General features: G+C 33.2%; 1 protein-coding gene across 3 annotated transcripts; it reads left to right on the top strand.

Annotated features, from left to right (window-relative positions):
• Window positions 1-4151: 4151 nt before the first annotated feature.
• On the top strand, window positions 4152-16939 carry LOC18108459 (alcohol-forming fatty acyl-CoA reductase). 3 transcript variants are annotated; one of them, XM_052449705.1, is made up of 10 exons: window positions 4152-4332; window positions 13263-13366; window positions 13488-13690; window positions 13852-13952; window positions 14097-14289; window positions 14388-14552; window positions 14654-14735; window positions 14820-15092; window positions 16320-16456; window positions 16558-16939. In XM_052449705.1, the coding sequence occupies exons 1-10, from the start codon at window positions 4254-4256 to the stop codon at window positions 16709-16711; spliced, it is 1491 nt and encodes a 496-aa protein (XP_052305665.1). In that variant the 5' UTR covers window positions 4152-4253; the 3' UTR covers window positions 16712-16939. The 3 variants fall into 3 exon arrangements, with proteins under 3 accessions (XP_052305665.1, XP_006371441.3, XP_052305664.1); XM_006371379.3 differs by lacking the exons at window positions 13263-13366; window positions 13488-13690; window positions 13852-13952; ... (4 more) ...; window positions 16320-16456; window positions 16558-16939 and adding exons at window positions 4464-4567; window positions 4689-4891; window positions 5053-5153; ... (4 more) ...; window positions 7000-7136; window positions 7238-7643 and having other exon boundaries at window positions 4164-4332; XM_052449704.1 differs by lacking the exon at window positions 4152-4332 and adding an exon at window positions 12754-13131.
• Window positions 16940-17473: the final 534 nt, after the last annotated feature.

Raw genomic sequence — 17473 nt, 5'->3', positions numbered from 1 at the left:
GAGGAATGCATTATGAACATCAAGTTGCTGAATCTACCAGCCTTTAGATCCGACAATAATGAGAACTAACCAAACAGTAGTCGGTTTAACCATAGGACTGAATGTTTCTGAGTAATCAATTCCTTCTTGCTAAGTGAACCCTCGCACAACCAAGTAAGCCTTATAGCAGTCAATACCATCATCAGCTCAGCGCTTGATTTTATACATTCATCGGCAACCAACCACATTCATAAAGGGCTTAAATGGTACCAAGTACCATTGTCATGTAAAGCAGAAATTTCAGATTTCATTTCATTATACAGCACAAAAATCGATCAGTTTCCTTAAAATTTAAAAGTTCAAGGTCAGGAGAAGATGTTACCCATGATTCTAAAGACAATGGAGTGGCAGAAACCAAACTCATGTTGGTATATTTGTGTTGTCGCGAACATAACACCATATGGTGCTATCGAGGTGTCGAATAGACAATAGATGTGATAGGCTAGGTCTGCTATGAAATAGAGTAGCTAGAAAGATCAACACAAAGGTCCAAACCTTGCGGAGACTGATCAGAGGTATTGAGTGGAGGAGAAGGACCCAATAAAGAGACTAGAGATGCAACAATAATGAGTGAGTCAGATAAAGACAATGCTGGGATGACAAAACCTAAACCTGTAGAATGATTAAGAGACACAAATGCAGGTGGTGATAAGAGAACTGAAGGGTAAGTAGGGGAGGTTCGTGGCTTTGAGAAGTTTGGTATCAGGAAGGTAGTAAGGAAAGGAATGTTGGAAGTGAGTGTAGATGTAGACATAGAGTGATCAGAGGTAGAGACTTGGTTAGACTCAAGAAAAGGAAAATATTGTTCATGAAAACGGACATGACGAGAGATGTAAATACAATTAGAGGACAAGTCATGACAACGATAGTCTAGGTAAGATGAACTATAGCCTAAAAACATACATGAAGTAGAACGATAGTCTAACTTATGCGCATTATAAAGATGGAGGAAAGGAAAATAGAGATACTTGAAAGTACACAAAAAGGTATAATCAGGTGGTTGATAAAACAAACATTCAAAAAGAGATTTATTACGCAAGACAACGGTGTTAGCATACGATTAATGAGATACATAGAAGTTTCAAAAGTATTGTTGTTACCCATTTTTTGGGTCCCCAAAAAAAAAGAGGAAAAGAGAAAATATAAAAATAAAAAATTATTTATTTAGTCAAATAATTAACTTATGCTTTTTACATTAGGTCTCATATATAATTATGTTTCAAACCTTGGTTTTATAAAAATTAAAATAACTTGGTTTATATTTGTATATTTGTAGAGACCTACTTTTTATTTATTTTGCATACAAAAATCTATATCTCTTTTAACAAAGCACATATTTTTTCAAACCTACTTTTTTAAAACTAAAACTAAAAATATATTTTTTAAAACTGTAAATGCAAAAGCTACCACAATATTAAAGTATGTTTGATATTTTGTGGTGTAGGGTGTTTTTTAAAAGAGCTTTTTAATTAAAAATATATCAAAGAAATTTTTTAACACAAAAGGAAAACCCCCCCCCCCCCCCCCCCCCCAACAGGTTTTCCTATCCATTTGCTCACCTCGATTGCTCGAATGTGTTGTTTTTACAGTAATTCATACTCATCTAGAAAAAGAAAAGGCTCACTAGCTTGACATTTTGGCGCCAATGCAATGAAAATGGCTATGTGGCTGCTTGCAGTATTGAATCCTATGATGGAATACATGTCTTGTCATATCACTTTTGGTTATGTTTTGCATCATGTGTGCGTATAAGCAAGGATTGGCTGAAGAATAGTGAAATTGGGCAAGGCATATATGGAATGGAAAAAATATGGGTCCATTTCATATATGATGTGGATTTTGAAGAGAGTAGTGAAACATGGATGAATCTAAGCAGTTCGCCTTTCGAGAACCTTACTTGGAATTTTGACAAAATAGTAGCTAAAGCCACTATTTCTGTCGAGGAATCAAACCCAGCTCCACCAGAAACTTGGGAAACTAGGACGCAAAATTATGTTCGTAACTCTCTCTACTTAGTTTTGTTCCTTGGTAATCTCAAATACTAACCAATTTTCTCTGATTCTGAAAAAAATACATAATCTCAAACACTAACCAATTCCCACAAATTCTCCAAAAATTTATTAATTGTCACCAATTCTCAACAAAATTTATCAATTACAAAAGAAAAAAAAAACATAATTCACATAATTAAACCCTAATATTAAGAAATTACAACTTTGACAAAATTCATCAATTAACAAAAATCCTCACAAATTCTCTTAAAATTTATCAATCCTAACCAATTCTCACAAAAAATATATCAAGTTTGACAAAATTCATCAATTACCCTCAATTATCCTAAAATTCATTGATTCTCACCAACCATATAAACCCTAAAATGCCTAATTTATAGATAATTGATATATCAACTCAATTGACATAAATTATACCTAATTGACATAAATTCAACTAAGCCCTTACATAACAAAATACCTAACTAATCACCAATATCTAACCCATCAAATTTATTCCTAATTGATGCAATTTATAAACTCAATTGATTTAATTTATAACTAATTAACATAATTTATACGTTATTGATCTAAATTCAACTAAAACTTAATATAAGAAAATAAATCCTAACAATCACCAAAACACAACAAATTCAACAAAATTAAAAGTGAGAAAGGTGCTAACATGAAATTATTAAAGGGAAGGTGATGGAAGTGGCGTTGGTGGAGTGTTGGCGATGGTGGTGGATAAAGGAGAAGAAGGGGCGATTTGTGGTGGAATAAAGTATGAGATGAATCCAACAACATTAAGAAAAGGTCACCAACAGTGAACGAAGTGGGCCACACGAGTCGTTCAAAGATGGCGGGGCTCCCTTGCCTTTCAACGGCTCATATGGCCCATTATGTTCACTATTAGTGATCTTATTTGGTATTGTTGGATTTGTCTTATCGCCCAAATATCTGTCCACGAAGCTCGAGATGACAACCTTGAATTATTAGATGTGAGAAGAGGACCCAAGACGATGAATGCAAAAGAAAAGAGTTGCAAGCCACTTTCTAGATTAGCAGTCGCTAGTGTTTACACTCACAATTGTTTTCCCGAGGCTAGGGTGAAAGAAAAGAATGGCACTATTTGAATTCAAAATAGCACGTGTCTAAACCCTATTTATTTGTTGGAAAGTAATTTCTTTTTGGAAAGTGGTTTTTTTGGAAAATGGATTCTAAAAAAGTGAATTATTTTCCTATATTTGGTAATACATGAAAAATAAATTAGAAAACACTTTCCAGTGTTTGGTTATGTCATGGATAATGAGTAAGAAAATAACTTATTAATGCTTTTTTTTTTCAAGTTTATTAAAATAATGAGGAACAAATCTTACAAACTAAAAAGTTAAATGACAATGAAATTTTAAAAAAAATCTAATTTCATAAATTATCTCAAATAAAATAAATAACAATCAAAATAATGAAGATCAAATCTAACAGATAAAAAAGTTGAAAAATGATGAAATTAAAATAATAATAATTAAAATTTCATAAATTATTTCAAATTAAATAAATATCAAAAGAATGAAGATCAAATTTGATAGATAAAAAATTTTAATTAAAAAAATGATAAGAGAAAAGCAAATAACAATTATAAAAATAAAGACCAAAGTTAATATAAAAATCAAATTAAATCAAATTCTAAGAGATAAAATTGAAGAAAAAAATAAGATTCAAAACAAAATATATAGCAATCAAAAGTTTGAGGACCAAATTTGATATAATTAACAAATAATATGACATTTCTAAAATTTTCACAACTTCTATGAAGTGTTTTCCTCCTAAAATAAAAGGAAAACACTTTTCTGAAACTAAGATAAAATTTTATAATAGCAAACAAACATAGAAAGTTTGGAAAGTGATATCTAGAAAACCGCTTTCCATGAAACAAACGGGCGTAGGTACACAATCATTTTCCCACATCTTACCCGAGGATTTCTTGAATTATCATCACATCTGATCCATGCTAGCTAATCCTTGCTAACTACCCTGCTTTAAACACTTTAAATGATTTTGCAAACTGTACCTATAATACTAGTAAATGTAATTTAAGTTAGCAGACAACCACTGTCATCTGATGCTACTTGGAAAATCGTGTTGTGGTTATATATACACCCTCCGAGATGCTGTTTTTAATTCATCCAAAAATTTAATAAAGGTAGGAAAATATTATCTTCAATGGAGCTGGGAAGTATAATGGAGTTCCTAAACAACAAGTCCATTTTGGTCATTGGTGCAACTGGATTTCTTGCAAAGAGTATTGTCCCCTCTCAAAAGAAATTTATTTCCTCAAGACTTACGAATTTATGATTTCGTCCCTTTAATTTTTGTAGTGATGTGCTGTGACAAAATCAATCTATTAACAATGTTGTTTTCTAACATTGGCAGTTTTTGTGGAGAAGATATTGAGGGTTCAACCCAAAGTGAAGAAGCTTTATCTTCTTCTAAGAGCCGTGGACACTAAATCTGCTGAAGAACGACTGCATAATGAGGTGAAATCTTCTTCTTCTTTCTTTCTCTTTTTTTTTTATCTTAAATTTATTATATGTGCATCATGGACTGAAACATAGAATAGTTCTTGATTCTATATTGTATATATACTGATTTATACAGGTGATAGGGATGGCCTTGTTTGATGTTTTGAGAGAGCAACATGGTGCAAGTTTATATTCCTTCGTTTATGAAAAAGTGACTCCTGTTCCTGGGGACATCTCTTGTGTGGACTTGGGAATAAGAGACTCATTGTTGAAGGATCAGATATGGAATGAAATTGATACGGTGATTAACTGCGCTGCCACCACCAACTTTGATGAAAGGTCAGCAAGCAAATTAACTGATTTTCATTAGTTCATTTCTTTTAGAGATAAGAGATTCAAATTCCTTTGTAACGAAAGATATTTAAGAATTTATTAATCACTAAAATTAGTAACGTTTCACTCTTCTTACTTAATTATTTTTTTTATATTGTTTGTTGAAGATACGATGTTGCATTAGGTATCAATACATTGGGACCTTTGCACCTCTTGAACTTTGTCAAGAAATGCAATAATGTTAAGGTGCTTGTCCATTTATCAACTGGTAAGAATATTTATTATGTAGTTGGATTGAGCTTTAATTGGACACACTGTACTCATCTATGCATGGCACAATCCACGCCAAGTATAATGTTTTGGAATCTTCAATGCAGGCTAACATTCTTCTCAATGATTTTGCTTTCCTCAGCTTACGTATGCGGCGAAGATGCAGGATTTATACAGGAGAAGCCATTTCGCTTGGGCAAAGCCAAGAAAGGCACGGGAATGATAGACATCGACATAGAAAAGAAACTGGTGGAAGAGAAATTGAGGAAACTCCACTCAGAACATGCTGAAGAGAGTGCGGTCACATCTTACATGAAGGATTATGGCACTGAACGGTAGTAATATCTAATTAAATTGTGACAATTTTCGTTTAAGACATATATACTTCTTTGCCTGACATGATATCTTTTCCCTTGATCGTGATTAATTACAGGGCCAGGATGTTTGGATGGCCAAACACTTACGTATTTACCAAGGCAATGGGAGAGATGCTCCTTGTCCATTATAATAGAGATACAGTACCTCTAGTCATTATCCGCCCTACTATGGTAACAAGTACTTACCAGGAGCCGTTTCCGGGTTGGATTGAAGGTGTAAGGTAGTCTGCTACTGCATATCTGCATGCGCATCATGGTGTAAGCATGCATGGTTCTTCATTAATTTTCGAATCTCAATTTTTGTCCCAATAACACAGGACCATTGATGGTGTAGTTGTTGGCTATGCTAAAGGGAAATTGAAACACTTTCCGTTCAATCCACAGTTAATTGTTGACGTGGTTAGCTAATACCCCCTTCGTTCTTTCATTAGTTTTTATAAATATAAGCATGCCAAAACTGAAAATGTCCTGGAAATGATGCAGATACCAGCTGACATGGTAATCAATGCTCTTATCATGGCCATGGTGGAATATGCAAACCGATCCAATACTTCAGAAATCATTTATCATGTAGGATCTTCATTGAGAAATCCGTTCACATTCTCAAATTTAAATGAATTATTCTTTCTTTACTACACTCAAAACCCGTTGATTGACAAAGAAGGAAAGCCAATAAAGGTTGGCAAGATTAAAGCTTTCAGATCCATGGCTACTTTCCGTATATACATGGCGATTCGTTATTCGTTGCCATTAAAGGTTTGATGAGCATAACTAATTTAATTCAGCTGCGTCTCAATTTCAAATTATTTGGCATCAGTTTAATTTCACATTTCGTAATGTCCATCAAAATCTATTCTATTTCTATAGTTCGTATATTTCACACATCACCTGCATCACCATAGGTCCTACTCTAAGAAATTTCGTTTCGTTTTTCAAAGTCAACCTTTTTACGTAGCAGGTTTTGATCAAATTTGACCAGGTCTGATCAAACTTTAACTAAAGAGGATGTGGTGTCATGATAATTGCACGAAAAGTGCTCTTGTGGATCGAAAATATTGCATCTAGCTAGGAATGTACATTTGCTTGAGGAACTGCCTAAACATAATATTATTAGCTGGAAGTCGATCACTTCAGGCTATGATATGCTCCATGTGGGTATTTTAATTGTGCAACGGTTTGCTGTCGGAGATGGTGATTTCAATAGTTTTTGGGCTTAGAAAAGAAAAAGGGATCAGGCAGAGAGCAATTTCTAACATATGGCTAATAAAGTGGTGGAGGAAGATCGAGATTGGTACACTATGCATGTCTCATGCATGATTACAACCTAAAATCAATAAGTAAATTAACGTATGTCTTATTCCATAATTGCTTTTCCTTTGTTACAACATATAATCAAACATAAACTTCCTACGTATGTGATTTTTTTCTCATTAATCTCAAACTAACAGTATTTTTTTCTCTTACCAGGTATTCCAATATCTAGCAATCATTGCTGGTTTATTCCAGAAACCCTACAAGGACAAGTACACTGCTCTTGACAGAAACTTGAAGCGTGGAATGCGATTAGCTGAGCTCTATGAACCTTATGTGTTCTTTAAGGGCATGTGAGGATATAGTCATTGAATTCCATTGATATATCTTATAGTTTGAATGAATATTACATAGATTAGCGCATAATAAATTAATTTTATCTTTTTTTACTCAGATTTGATGACACCAACTCGGAAAAGTTGCAAATTGCTGCAAGAGAGACTTGTTCAGAAGCAGATGCCTTCAACTTTGACCCCACAAGTGTTAATTGGGAAGCGTACATGATGGATGTTCATTTTCCTGGTCTCGTAAAATATGTGCTAAAATGATATATTGCCAGAGAGCATGTGCACGGCGACATTAATTTGGGCATACTGTTCCTACGAATTGTTTTATAATTGATTGCAATATTTGGTGTTTTTTATTTTGATGAAAAATAAAATTAGTGGACAAAATAAATTATCCAATAAAATTTAAATTTAATATATCAAGTGTATGTTGTTAAAGACTTGTAATTTTCGATTTTCTTGTTATTGAAATATGCTATTTTTCCTTAATAATATTTTTTTTTGTTTGTTAAATGACTGAATATATGGTTATATAATTTGAAAAATATATCAATCGTGTATATATAATATCCATTTTTTCTCAATATTTTAATCCAATTTCAGTTAATTATAATTTTAATTTCAAAACTATGTTTTAGTCCAGATGAATTTCGAAGCACCGTAAAAAAATAAGCCATAAAGCTTCAAACTCTAAGTGTTGTTATTTATTTTTGGATTCCCACGTAGAAAGGAGAAAATGCAAAAAAAAATATATATATATATTCAGGAGAAAACAAAAAAATAATAGCAATGAGAAGATGATGCCAGAGCGCCCAGAAAATGACTAAAAATTGGTTGAAAAAGTTTGAAAATACAAAAATTAAAATTTGACGGTATATCGTTTTACTAATGAAGGCCATATTAACAAAGAAAATTCACTTCGAGGAAGAAAAGCCCAAAATCAGATGTTTATGGACTCGATTAATTTTATTGAAGGTTTAATTGATTTTTATGGAGGTTTGATTGCAAGAAAAATTGATTTTTAAGTCAATTTGGACTTTAATTGAAAGAAGTTAAAGTTTAGGGGTTAAATTATAAATTTTTAAGAGTTGATTTGGTCAAATCAGGGGTTTAATTGCATAAATATTAAAGTTTGATGGCTAATTAGAGAATTGATTGAAGAAATCCGAAACCAAGGACCAAACTGGAAAAGGCATATAAATAAACAGACTGAAATTGACTAAATCAGGGGCCAAATTAAAGAAATTAGAAGTTTATTGATCAATTGAGGGTCAAATTGCATAAATCCTAAACCATGGACAAAGGGAAAAAGATACTAAAATCTGGGGTTTGAATTAAAGTTTGTCAGGGGTAAAATTGAACAAAATTGAAAGTTTGGAACCAATTAGGGGTGTAATTAGAAATAAATCACACGTCGAAGGACTAAAATGCAATTGGCCTAAACAACGTCGTTTTGAAGATGACTGTTCATCTTCTTCTTCAGAGAGGCTGTTTGAGTGGCCTCCTTCCCAAGGTATTTGACGCCTCGTTTCTCCTCTAAATCAGACAAAACATTTATCAACATGATCATTTGACATCTTATTACACGCTAGTATGAATCGTTCGGGCTGCTCGGTGCTTCAAAGGCCTTTCTAAATTTGTTTGTTTTTTTTTTCTCTTTTTTCCTCTTAGAGGCATGTTGAAGCTTCGATGATGATGTCACTAATACCATTAAAAAGATTTCAACGAGATGAATCAAATAATATAAAAAAGAAGTAACCAACAATAAATAAAATAGACCACATAAGTTATTCAAAGATGACGGGAGCTCAGTTATCTTTGAAACAAACGGGCGTAGGTACGTAAACAATCGTTTTCCTCCATCTTATCCGAAGATTTCTTGAATTGTCATCGCATCTGATCCATGCTAGCTAATCCTTGCTAGCTACCCTGCTGTAAACACTTTAAATGATTTGCCAAACTGTACCTATAAAACTAGTAAATGTCAATTTAAGTTTGCCAACAACCACTGTCATCTAATGCTTATAAATAAATAAATAAATAAATAAAATCGTGTTGTGGTTATATATACCCTCTGAGATGCTGTTTTTAATTCATCCAAAAATTTAATGAAGGTAGGAAAAGATTATATTCAATGCAGCTGGGAAACAACAAGTCCATTTTGGCCATTGGTGCACCTGGATTTCTTGCAAACAGCATTGTCCCCTCTCAAAGGAAATTTATTTCCTCAAGACTTACGAATTTATGATTTCGTCCCTTTCATTATTGTAATGTGTTGCCGTCCAATGAAGAGCCACCCACTCAATCCAGTCCGACCAGGTCAAAGACGGAGTTGGGTAATACTTATACGGTGTAATCCACCCACTACACTTTTTTTTTTTTCTATGGCCTTGCTCTTGTGTCTTCTCCCACTATGTCTTTGAGTTATTTTCGTTTTTTGTTTTGTAGAGGATTGTTTAGCTTCGAGCTCATTCGGATGGCTATTCTAAGGTTTTCTTTGCTTTTGTTTTTCTTATTCTGCGCTTTATCCTATTTATGGCTTTTTGCCGTAATAAGATATTGTGTAGTTTTTGTACTACTCCCGCCAGGCTTTGGCGTTTAAATAATATACACATCTTTCAAAAAAAAAAGACGGAGTTGGGTAATACTTATACGGTGATTCACCTTTTTACTAAATATAGCAGAAAAATCAAGACAAACTAAAATTATATTAAGCTCCATCCTTTTCGTTGATTCAAGTCATTGTCCTTGTTATTCACTTACTACGAACACAAAAATTCGCAATCTTACTAATTAAACCCTTGTTCATATAACTTTAACAAGATTAGTCCCATTTGACCATTGATCTTTTAATTTCAATCCCTAAATCTAGTTTAGAATCCAATCATTCATGCACCAGGATCCATTAAAAATAAAAATTATAGATTCGTACAAAATTAACTCAAATGCAAAATCAACAAGTTGAAGAATTGAAGGAAGAAAGGCTTAATTATCAAAATCAGCCGACCAAGGACTGAAACACAAGGCTTCCCAAGCAGCAAAGACTAATTCGAACAATAAAGGCAGAAAAGGTAACCGGTATTAATTTCTAGAAATTCCATTAACAATACACGGACAGTACCACAAGAATCTATCCGTGATTTTGTTTTTACAGAGAAAATGTTCTGAACTTAAAGATCTGTTGAGAAAAGCAATATAGTTTAACTACAACTATATATATAACACTAAAAAATGCAACTAAATCACTGTAATCATTCTCATAAAATTTTATTCACTAAAAAGATTTTTTTTTTCATTTCCACTCTTCAACATCTCAATTTTTTTTATATTTTTTTTATAATTTTATTTTTTAATATTAAATTGTATTTGAGAATTATGTTATGTAATCTTTTTTTTATTTCTATCAGGTTATATATCAGTATCATGAATTTTTTTTTCTCGATTTCAACCTTTAACAGTAGATCTGTTGAAAGTGGGGCTTTAAAATTGTTTTTTGATTTGTTTTTTATGAATTTATCTTGATCTCATAATTCAGATCCCGAGTTTAATAGATTAGTCTGAATTGACTTAGGTTGTTTTTTTATTATTTTTTTTAATTAATTTTTTTTATCTCATCCTTTAATATTGGTTGGTTGGAAATTAAACTTTATAAGTTTTTTACAATTTTTTTTTATAGTATTATTTCAATCTCATTATCAATTTTTTATTTCCAATTGACTTATCTTCATCACTTTCATGCCCATCCATGAATTCTGTTCTAGACCAACATTTAGTCAACTTTCTTACGATAGGGTTTCCTCTTCTTTTTTTTAATCCTTTCATGTCTTGTGGGGTTGCCTCCCTGGACCATTAATTTGGTCTGATCATAATACACAGGAGTATATGGTTGGAGGGAGTTGAGAATAATTAAGATACCTAACATATTGGTTAACCAACCTTTTTTATATATTTGTATATGGCAATATACAACAGTAATGATGGGGTTACAACACAAGAGTATGACTACAATATTTTCTATATAGTACATTTTTTATATAGATACATTAATATGTCCCCTCAAGCTGAGGGTGGAGGATCAACCTGAAGCTTGAACTGAAAAGCAGTAAACAGAGTAGTAGGAAGTGGCTTAGTAAAAAGATCTGCAAGTTGATCGTGAAAGGGGATAAAATGAATCTGAATCTCTTTCTGTCTCATACAAAATGATAGTCAACCTCAACATGTTTAGTGCGAGCATGAAATATAGGATTTGCAGATAAGTAAGTAGCGCCTAGATTATCACACCAAAAGATAGGAGCAGAGTTAAAGAGAATCTGCAGATCTCGCAATTGATACTGAAACCAGATAATCTCAGCAGTGCCATCAGCCAAGACTTTATACTCAGCCTCGCAATAAACAGTACCCGACAGTTTGGTGCAACAGAGGCAGCCGCGGACGAAGAACCATCGGATGCTGACGACCAGCAAACCGAGGGGCAGAAGGATCTGAACTGGGGAGCTGTTGAAGAGGATAAGAGGAGAGATCAACACAAAGTTGCAGACCTGAAGGAGAAGCTGAGGAAGGACCAGAGCTCACAACAGCAGAGGCCGGAGAGCTTGTTTAGATTTCAAATCTCTTTAGCCATATATTATGATTGCATTCTATTATCAACAGCTATGGATGGATTCTTGTGGTTTCCATGTATTGTTCCGATGCAAAACACCTATGGATGGATGGCCAAACATCTATGTATTTACTTACAAAGATAATGGGATATATGTTCTTAGTCCATTATGGCTTCTCAAATGGAAAAATTCATTTTAAAGAGCTAAATTGTTAGTATAACATTTTAAATAATGTAAATATAGCTTTTATTCTTAAACTCTTCAATAGTAAAAGCTAAAATAAAATAAAAAATTGTGCATTGAAAACCAAAACTCAAGTACAATACAAGACCAACTGTTTTTTAGCTTTTCTCAAAAACATGTAGGAATAACTTTTAGCCAAGGAAAAAACTATTTTACCTTGTTTTTTAGCACTTCTGTTGGACTGAGCAAAATAAGAAAGAAAAGCTATTTTGGCAATTATTGGTTTTAGCATTTCATTTTCCTCCACCGTTGGAGATGCCCTTATAGTAAAGATAATATGTCTTTGGTCATTATAGATATAGTTATTAGAACTAGACTTTTCTGACCAGCTTAACTAGTGGTGAGAACCCTTTTTTATATCTGATTTTTGACCCTTTATTGAAAATATATTTTTTTAAAATAAAACATTTGGGAGCGAAACAACAGGCAAGTAAGGAAATATGAACCAAAATAAATAATAAGAGCGCGCGTCTTCAAAACAACTGAAGGATAAAGAAGAGAAGAGATCAGGAAATTGAGAGATAGAAATACAAGGGGAAAAGGAAATAAGAGATCAAGATGAGTAAGAAGATTATCAAAGAGTGTGTTACAAGTAGACAAGAGATCAGAAGAAAAGGGAAGCATTTAGATACCTAAAAGAAAAAAGATTTACAAGAATAATAGAGAGAAAATGCGAGTAAAAAAATAAGATTCGTATTTCCTCATCTCACAAAACCTCATAGTCACCCCGCTCTCACAAAAACAGTCGGCCAAAAACTAAAGCCTAGTTTTCGACCATTCTCTCTTCACCATTATAGCCACCACACAATCATTTTCCCACATCTTACCCGAGGATTTCTTGAATTATCATCACATCTGATCCATGCTAGCTAATCCTTGCTAACTACCCTGCTTTAAACACTTTAAATGATTTTGCAAACTGTACCTATAATACTAGTAAATGTCAATTTAAGTTAGCAGACAAGCACTGTCATCTGATGCTACTTGGAAAATCGTGTTGTGGTTATATATACACCCTCCGAGATGCTTTTTTTAATTCATCCAAAAATTTAATAAAGGTAGGAAAATATTATCTTCAATGGAGCTGGGAAGTATAGTGGAGTTCCTAAACAACAAGTCCATTTTGGTCATTGGTGCAACTGGATTTCTTGCAAAGAGTATTGTCCCCTCTCAAAAGAAATTTATTTCCTCAAGACTTACGAATTTATGATTTCGTCCCTTTAATTTTTGTAGTGATGTGCTGTGACAAAATCAATCTATTAACAATCTTGTTTTCTAACATTGGCAGTTTTTGTGGAGAAGATATTGAGGGTTCAACCCAAAGTGAAGAAGCTTTATCTTCTTCTAAGAGCCGTGGACACTAAATCTGCTGAAGAACGACTGCATAATGAGGTGAAATCTTCTTCTTCTTTCTTTCTCTTTTTTTTTTATCTTAAATTTATTATATGTGCATCATGGACTGAAACATAGAATAGTTCTTGATTCTATATTGTATATATACTGATTTATACAGGTGATAGGGATGGCCTTGTTTGATGTTTTGAGAGAGCAACATGGTGCAAGTTTATATTCCTTCGTTTATGAAAAAGTGACTCCTGTTCCTGGGGACATCTCTTGTGTGGACTTGGGAATAAGAGACTCATTGTTGAAGGATCAGATATGGAATGAAATTGATACGGTGATTAACTGCGCTGCCACCACCAACTTTGATGAAAGGTCAGCAAGCAAATTAACTGATTTTCATTAGTTCATTTCTTTTAGAGATAAGAGATTCAAATTCCTTTGTAACGAAAGATATTTAAGAATTTATTAATCACTAAAATTAGTAACGTTTCACTCTTCTTACTTAATTATTTTTTTTATATTGTTTGTTGAAGATACGATGTTGCATTAGGTATCAATACATTGGGACCTTTGCACCTCTTGAACTTTGTCAAGAAATGCAATAATATTAAGGTGCTTGTCCATTTATCAACTGGTAAGAATATTTATTATGTAGTTGGATTGAGCTTTAATTGGACACACTGTACTCATCTATGCATGGCACAATCCACGCCAAGTATAATGTTTTGGAATCTTCAATGCAGGCTAACATTCTTCTCAATGATTTTGCTTTCCTCAGCTTACGTATGCGGCGAAGATGCAGGATTTATACAGGAGAAGCCATTTCGCTTGGGCAAAGCCAAGAAAGGCACGGGAATGATAGACATCGACATAGAAAAGAAACTGGTGGAAGAGAAATTGAGGAAACTCCACTCAGAACATGCTGAAGAGAGTGCGGTCACATCTTACATGAAGGATTATGGCACTGAACGGTAGTAATATCTAATTAAATTGTGACAATTTTCGTTTAAGACATATATACTTCTTTGCCTGACATGATATCTTTTCCCTTGATCGTGATTAATTACAGGGCCAGGATGTTTGGATGGCCAAACACTTACGTATTTACCAAGGCAATGGGAGAGATGCTCCTTGTCCATTATAATAGAGATACAGTACCTCTAGTCATTATCCGCCCTACTATGGTAACAAGTACTTACCAGGAGCCGTTTCCGGGTTGGATTGAAGGTGTAAGGTAGTCTGCTACTTCATATATATCTGCATGCGCATCATGGGTGTAAGCATGCATGGTTCTTCATTAATTTTCGAATCTCAATTTTTGTCCCAATAACACAGGACCATTGATGGTGTAGTTGTTGGCTATGCTAAAGGGAAATTGAAACACTTTCCGTTCAATCCACAGTTAATTGTTGACGTGGTTAGCTAATACCCCCTTCGTTCTTTCATTAGTTTTTATAAATATAAGCATGCCAAAACTGAAAATGTCCTGGAAATGATGCAGATACCAGCTGACATGGTAATCAATGCTCTTATCATGGCCATGGTGGAATATGCAAACCGATCCAATACTTCAGAAATCATTTATCATGTAGGATCTTCATTGAGAAATCCGTTCACATTCTCAAATTTAAATGAATTATTCTTTCTTTACTTCACTCAAAACCCGTTGATTGACAAAGAAGGAAAGCCAATAAAGGTTGGCAAGATTAAAGCTTTCAGATCCATGGCTACTTTCCGTATATACATGGCGATTCGTTATTCGTTGCCATTAAAGGTTTGATGAACATAACTAATTTATTTCAGCTGCGTCTCAATTTCAAATTATTTGGCATTAGTTTAATTTCACATTTCGTAATGTCCATCAAAATTTAGTCTATTTCTATAGTTCATATAGTTCACACATCACCTGCATCATCATAGGTCCATCGTTCAAAAAGAGGATGTGGTGTCATGATAGTTGCACGAAAAGTGTTCTTGTGGATCGAAAATAACAAGTTATTTAATGAAAATCTATTTTTACTAAATTATTTGAATATAAGAAAAGGAGGCATTTGCATATACCCTTGAAGAAAGCAAAGTCACATAATTTCAAGAACCGCTTTTCCTTATTAATTACTCCTATCTTATTGACCAGTGTTTCTCATTTAAGTTATTGAATTTTGCAAGAATTACTAATACCCAATTTATAAATGTTGGGTTAGATTAGGAGTGAGCAAAAAAACCAACCGGTTCGGTTCGGTTTCGGTTTTATAAGCTTGAAACCGAAAAAATCGAACCGAACCGAACCCAAACCGAAAAAACCGAGCAAAACCGGAAAAAAAACAGAGCAAAACCGGAAAAAACAAAGCCAAACCCGGAAAACCAAGCCAAACCGGTTTGAACCGGTTTTTGTTCTAAAAAACCAAACCGAAACCGGTCGGTTTGAACCGGTTTCGGTTCAGTTTCGGTTTTTTTTTAAATTCAGTTTGGTTATTTTTTTTTAATAAAAACCGAACCGAACCGAAAATGATCACACCTGGGTTAGATAGTATTTGAAAATAATATAAATTATATATTGAAACCTCACCTAATAGTTTAAGCTATTAGGTTGAATTAGTTTTTTAACATGGTATTAGAGCCTTAATGATCAAGCGGTTACGAATTCGAATCTCATCATCCTCATTTATGTGATAAAAATTAAGCACAATGTAGTATGAGTTTGTTCAAGTTTCAAGTTCAAGGAGCTTTCACTTGAGAGGATGTGCTAGAAAATAATGTAAATCATATTATAGAATCTCATTTGACAGTTTAAGCTATCCATAATTAATAAAGTGGTGGAGGAAGATCGGGATTGGTACGTCTAATGCATGATTACAACCTAAAATCAATAATTAAATTAACGTATGTCTTATTCCATAATTGCTTTTCCTTTGTTACAACATATAATCAAACATAAACTTCCTACGTATGTGATTTTTTTCTCATTAATCTCAAACTAACAAGTATTTTTTTCTCTTACCAGGTATTCCAATATCTAGCAATCATTGCTGGTTTATTCCAGAAACCCTATAAGGACAAGTACACTGCTCTTGACAGAAACTTGAAGCGTGGAATGCGATTAGCTGAGCTCTATGAACCTTATGTGTTCTTTAAGGGCATGTAAGGATATAGTCATTGAATTCCATTGATATATCTTACAGTTTGAATGAATATTACATAGATTAGCGCATAATAAATTAATTTGATCTTTTTTTACTCAGATTTGATGACACCAACTCGGAAAAGTTGCAAATTGCTGCGAGAGAGACTTGTTCAGAAGCAGATGCCTTCAATTTTGACCCCACAAGTATTAATTGGGAAGCTTACATGATGGATGTTCATTTTCCCGGTCTCGTAAAATATGTGCTAAAATGATATATTGCCAGAGAGCATGTGCACGGCGACATTAATTTGGGCATACTGTTCCTACGAATTGTTTTATAATTGATTGTAATGTTTGGTGTTTTTTATTTTGATGAAAAACAAAATTAGTGGACAAAATAAATTATCCAATAAAATTTAAATTTAAGATATCAAGTGTATGTTGTTAAAGACTTGTAATTTTCGATTTTCTTGTTATTGAAATATGCTATTTTTCCTTAATGTTTTTTCGTTCAATGATTCAATATATAGTTATATAATTCGACAAATATATCACTCATATTTATATCATGTTCTTATACAATATCCTTTTTTTCAATATTTTTAGTTAATTATAATTTTAATTCCAAAACTGTGCTTGGGACACGTTGCAAGATGAATTTCAAAGCACCGAGCCATAAAGCTTCAAACTCTAAGAAGAGATTTTGAAAATCTCTGGATGAAAGAAGGACAAATCATTAATGATTTCTCTTCAACAATAATTGAAGTTGTTGAGAATCTTAATTTTCCTCAAAAAAGAAAAAAAAATTGATTAATTTTTTCATCAACATTATTGAAGAGTTGAGAGATCTCACTCAACTCTCAATCACCTTGCTAGTGCTAGTAGGTTGATTACAAGTTCAAGAGCAAAGAATATCAAGAAGAAATGGAGCCAAATAAATTTTCATCGAACAATAAACAAGGTGATATTGGCAACTCCAAGGACGGCGCATTTGTAAAAGGACTTCAGATACGAAAGAAACCTCGATGCAAAAT

Source organism: Populus trichocarpa, chromosome 19 (genome assembly GCF_000002775.5).
Source record: "Populus trichocarpa isolate Nisqually-1 chromosome 19, P.trichocarpa_v4.1, whole genome shotgun sequence".
NCBI classification, from domain to species: domain Eukaryota; kingdom Viridiplantae; phylum Streptophyta; class Magnoliopsida; order Malpighiales; family Salicaceae; genus Populus; species Populus trichocarpa.
This window is presented reverse-complemented; position numbering and strand designations above follow the sequence as displayed.